This window comes from Phragmites australis, chromosome 3 (genome assembly GCF_958298935.1).
Source record: "Phragmites australis chromosome 3, lpPhrAust1.1, whole genome shotgun sequence".
NCBI lineage: Eukaryota > Viridiplantae > Streptophyta > Magnoliopsida > Poales > Poaceae > Phragmites > Phragmites australis.
The window spans coordinates 33,206,788-33,212,690 of record NC_084923.1 but is presented as its reverse complement, the minus strand read 5'-3'; the positions used below and the strand labels follow the sequence as shown (position 1 = coordinate 33,212,690).

At 43.6% G+C, this 5,903-nt stretch overlaps 1 protein-coding gene across 1 annotated transcript; it reads left to right on the top strand.

Moving 5' to 3' along the window:
- Positions 1-1,181: 1,181 nt before the first annotated feature.
- Positions 1,182-2,516, top strand: LOC133911147 (uncharacterized). Its single transcript, XM_062353347.1, has 3 exons — positions 1,182-1,604; positions 1,726-1,817; positions 2,211-2,516. Exons 1-3 carry the CDS (start codon positions 1,238-1,240, stop codon positions 2,493-2,495), a joined length of 744 nt encoding a protein of 247 aa, XP_062209331.1. The 5' UTR covers positions 1,182-1,237; the 3' UTR covers positions 2,496-2,516.
- The last annotated feature ends 3,387 nt before the right edge of the window (positions 2,517-5,903 follow it).

Sequence of the window (5,903 nt, the reverse complement as noted above, 5' to 3'; positions counted from 1 at the left end):
CCCTCTTGCTTTTTGTTTCCTTTACATGATTGGGGATATCATGGGGGGATGGTGGAACCATCGAGCGATTCTTCTCAGAGTAAAAAGGGAGTGCACTAGAGAAAGGAAATTAAAGAAATTAAAGGCCAGCATCCATCCGAAGATATCGAAATTAAGGTCAGTGCTTCCGTGATTACAGGGTACATGCTGCAAGCTTTGCTGCACCCTCGCATCTCGAACCATATATTGCTGCAACCATCTCCATGCAGCAATATTGTTTGTGCCACGTCAAAAGAGAATGTGGTTTTTTTTAACCAAAAATGTGGTACGGTTTGAGCATCAGCCAGGACGGCGCGCGGATCTTCTCCGATACGTGCAGCTAGAGTAATACTGTGCCAGGTATCATCCCTCACTGTTATCTGAAAGACTGCCACCATGACGTACATATGATATATGCAACAACTCGATCATCGATCATATATTCGGTCGTGCGATACGAAATTCATCCCGTGTGTCCGTGCGATACACGGTACTAGCTATAGTAGCCAGTAGTAGTGGTGCACGCTAACACGCACATCCGTGTGGACTGTTGACATATATTCACGATTTACGATCGTACGAATCAAGAACGAGCCAATCATTTCCAAGAATCGTGCCAATATATGCACGAGCACGTATATATGGTGTATCGACCATACACGTACGCGCGTACAGCTTGTTGGATAGATATATATAGAGATTGAATTCCGGAGTACGTATGTACGTATATTTAGCCGTTGGCAGCTGTTAGTTGCCCATCGATCGCTAGTTTATTTGGGTAAGAATTTGTTGCCGGCAACTGCAACATCCACCGATCTACGTACGTATGTACATGCATCGTCCGCTACTTGGGTGACGAAGTGATCGAGATCACAATTATATCCCGAGGACCGCAGATTTTCACGCGCGAAAAATCACGAATCATATCGATCAAAGCGTCAATCATGCAATTTGATTGGCGCCCTACCCGTACTTGCATGCGTACGTGTGCATGCAGGGAATCACTAGGACTTGCCTAACCACTCCTTCAGTTCATGGCCTGCACGTCTACTGAGCTACTGTTAGGGCGTTAGCCACACTATTAGTTGTAGCATCTGCACGATCCTTTCCTTTCCTTTATATATATACCACTGCGACGAACTGCCGCTCTGTAGGGGCCTCCGCATTCCAGTTTGCAGCAGTATTTGCATCGAAGAGTTCGTCCTTGGGCGCCGGGACGATGGGCAGAAGGCTCCCGGCGTTGTGCGGCGGCCGGGCGGCGTCGCGGGTGAGGAACAAGCGAGTGCAGCGGCTGAGCTATTCCTACTCCTCCCCCAAGCCTCCTGCGGCGGCGCTGGCTGGAGGCGGCAGCAAGACCTCCAAGAGTAGTGCAGGAGGAGGAGCAGGTGGGTGCTATGTCGAAGGCAACGGCGCGTTGATAGTCGAGGTGGGCAGCGGCAAGAAGGACGGCGCCGGGCGGCGGGTGATGGTGGTGGTCGACGGCCGGACCGAGGCAGCAGGCGCGCTGCAGTGGGCGCTTTCGCAGGCCGTCCGGAGCAACGACACCGTCGTGCTCCTTGCCGTCGTCAAGCCGGTCGCCCAAGACGGTTGGTTCTGTGCTAGCTGCTTAATTCTCTTAATTTCTTCACTCATAAATTTGTTGATATTGTTAGTTGCATTACGAGCACGCTGATTAAGATTTCACTCACTTCTCTAATGTTTTTGCAGCGGTCAGTGATTCTTGTGTGAAGATACTGGGGACGAGGAGCTCTCAACACCTCGAGGCGATGAGGAGCATGTGCGAATCAACGCGGCCAGAGGTACACATGAGTGAACAGTATAATTTCACTGTAAACAATTTAAATAATCTCCGTTTATGTAAACTACCTCAATTAGTATGCAATTTCATAATAAGAAAAGGAATATAATTTCCATATAAATCTCGTGAAATTAATTCCAATGTTCCAAACGAGACAAAATCGTTGATATAATGAAATTCGTGTGCGTTCCAAACGGGCGAAGAAGTCAACAAATAGCTAGTAAGGAAGCACAATGATCACCTGCTGTCCAGCACGATGGAAAGCAATTAGCCACTTAGCGGATTTCGTGGAGTTGTAAATGAAAAGAATGTAAGCATGAACACATAGGAGTATAATATATTAATATACGTACCAGCGTGATGTCCTGCGCCAATTGATAAAGTCGTAATGCAGGTGAAGGTGGAGACTTGCGCCGTGGAGGCGGAGGAGCGCGCGCCGGCGGTGGTGGAGGCGGCGAGGCGGCACGGCGCGTCGCTGCTCGTGCTGGGCCAGCACCGGCGGAGCGTGGTGCACCGGTGGCTGCAAGTGCTGTGGCGCCGGCGGCGCAGGAGCTCCGGGGGGATGCTGGAGTACTGCATCGAGCACGCGCCTTGCGTGGCGCTGGGCGTGCGGCGGAGGAGCTCCGGCGGCTACCTCGTCTCCAGCAAGCGCCACAAGGACTTCTGGCTCCTCGCTTAGCTAGTTAATCAATTACCTGGCTTAATGCCTTAATGTGTACTCATATTTAGTTTGGCTCGAGTCTGATCTAGCCGGTGATGCTGTAAAATTAAGGTGTCCAACGGCAAACGACCAATCTGCTGGTCATGTTGTGCCACTTGAGCTCACATAAATCCAACAAATTGTTTCACTTTGTACATGCCCACCCTTACCTCCAATCCCCTTCAAGCTAACTTCCCATCTGAACGGACCACAATCATGCTTGAAAAAAAAAATGCAAGTCTCACCAGCAGTCTGGCATCATACACACAAAATACAATAAAAATCGGTCATATCAATATTTTTATGATGATGTTAGTATTTCAGTTCCGAGACATTTTGTCCAGAATGATGACACCAATACCCCAGTTATCCCTAAACCGCGCCCACAGAACGTAATAAGTACGGCAAGGAAAACTTCAAATCATGCATTAATTTACCACTAAGAAAACTAAAACTAAAAGAGTTAGAGCAAAAGGTGGGGTAAAGTGAAACAATAATTTGACATATTTAATTACATGTTGGTTTTTGGAAATCGTGACACATCTTTATACGAGGCAGAATTTCAAGCCCGTACATGAGCATATTCAGGTGCCCGACATAACAGGGCATCCAAAAATTAGGTGGCCCAAAAAATTACAAAGTATTACTCCTTTCAGTTTCATATTAAATAGGAGTATCATTGGAGAGTTTTTACGAGGTGTTTGAAAAGCTATCGTATAAAGATTTTAAGACATCTAACCTGTTTTACCTTTATAATTACTCTAGTCTTACATGTACTATTAATTTCATTCAACTATTGTTTGCTCTTCTCAAATCACTATTAATAGACATGCATAGCACATTTTCTACTTAGCAGTGCGGTGCATGGTAGGACTAGTACTACTAGCAGTAGTACAGTAGTAGCCTTGCATTGCACATTTCGCTTGAACCAGATTTTGCCCAAGACTCGTTTGAACTTGAGATTGTTCCAGACTCCCTTGAATCAGATTTTGCCAAAGACTCGCTTGAACCTGTGGTTGCCTCGGAATCGCTTGAAGTGGAGTGTATCATCAACGAGAACTGTATTAAGTGCAACGATGAGAAAGAAAGGTGTTATCCTGATGGCTTTGATGAATTACCAGCTTGGCACCAGGAAACCGCTAAGGCTATGCATAAAATTTGTATGCCCAGATTCTTTTCAAACAAGAACCTGATGCTAGTGCCTTAGACTTGATGTTTTGACAAACTCATGCAATCATGGACTAATACTGCTGTTCAATATTTCAGGTTAGGACGTTGTTACGTGAGACTCCATTTAAACGGGTACTTAAAAAGATAGGTTCGATGGAAACATATGACAGCCTGATCCTACGGATAATGAGTACTCCGTTAGACGAAACAAATTAAAATCAAAACTTTCCAGCAGAACTGCGAAGGCTATGTCATAGCTAATATCCAACCAACATCGAGTCGCGACTTAATCATTGAGCATCAGTCGCAACTTATTCATTGAGCATCGTCATAACATCTTGTACCAGCGCCGAGTCACGACTAATCTGCAACGGAAGGTGCCCTTTACTTTCTAGCATCTCTTTTTTCATATGTGGAATCTTGAATCCATTTTCATCTCCACTACGAAACCAGTAAAGTAGATACCGTATTAGTGACGGCTGCTCAACACGCATTACTAATATATTATTAGTGACGGGTCTAATAAAGACACGTCACTAATATCTCTTCTGATCGAAACCAGATATAGACTCATCATTAGCGATGAATCGTAACATGATCCATCACTGATGATAATAGTGACGGGTTAAGTTGTGATCCGTCACTGATGACTGGTCATCAGTGACGCGTCGTCCTAGATCAGTCATTAGTGACGGGTCAATTTGTGATCCGTCAGTAATGATAAGATCATCAGTAACGAGTCGTCCTAGACTAGTCATGTCACAACTTGACCCGTCACTAATGATCCACTCTTTAGTGACGGGTCAATTTGTGATTCGTCACTAATGATAAGGTCATCAGTGACGGATCGTCCTAGATCAGTTATTAGTGGCAGATCACAATTTGACCCGTCACTAATGATCCGCTCATTAGTGACGAGTCGTCCTATACCGGTCATTAGTGACGGGTCAACTTGTAACTCGTCACTAATGACCAACTCCAATCACTAATGACGGTATTCGTATATATTTTTTATTATTTTATTTTACTCTTATTTTTTTCTCATCTCAGTAGCACTAGAGTAGGAACTATTGTACATTTCTGGTCAAGTTTGATGTAAGGTGTGGCGGTTATGGACACAAGCGCGCGTTCCAAAAATAGTGTAGAAGCTTTCAGAGGCGAGAACTCAATCGTCCAAGCTGTTTTTTGCCTCGAAAAATTCTCCAAACCGATCTCGTTGGGGAGAAATGAATGCAACTTTTTTTAATGTCAGTAGAGTCAAAAAAAACATCAAAATCGAAATCCATATGCAAAAGTTATACCCGTTTTACTGAATGCACTCCGGGTCACCTATCAAATTATAATCCTTGACAAAATTTAACAAAATTAGTAATTAGTGGCGGCCATGGTTATGACGCTTCACTAATGACCTTCAGCAAAGAAGGTTAAAAGGATAAAGTATCCGGTTTTTATCATAACTATGTGATAGCAGAGGAGGTAAGGTGGTTACACGCGCGAGTAGGAGGTTATGAGTTTGATTTCCATGGAACACAAACTTGAAAATAATATGAAAAAAGTGTGGATTATGAGGCATATGGGATGGGCCTGCGTTGGGATGACTCGGGTGAAAAAATATTTTTTAAATTTTTTTTCAAAAAATACGAAAAATATTCATCGGTCATTAGTGACAGATCAAGATTACAACCTGTCACTAATGTTTAGTCAATAGTAACAGGTCACAGTTACAACCGTCACTAATGCTCAGTCACGGTTATGACCCGTTATTAGTGACCTTATTAGTGACAGGCCATCACCTATCACTAATAATTAATCTATTGTTAGTGACACAATAAAAATAACAGGACAGAACCCATCACTAATATCAATTATTATCCGTTATTAGTGACTTTTGTTTTATGCTTCATAGTCTCCATCATGACGAGGGAGCGTCAAAAAAATTCGGTTCGTCTTGCGTACTGGAAACTAGAGGAAGGCCTGCTTTATGTAAAAAAGATTAGCTCCAAACAAAATGGGTAGATCGATCATGAGTAGTGAATGTAAAAAAGGTGACACACCTCTTCATCTATAGGAACAACTTCATTTATTGTGATTCAACAACACGAAAATACCCTAATCTAAAATATTTAAATCCGGCGAATTTGCTTGTTGACAAATAAGCTGAATATTAAATTCATTTTGCTTCGTAGCTTCACAAAACAATGGATCAGTAGGTGTGAT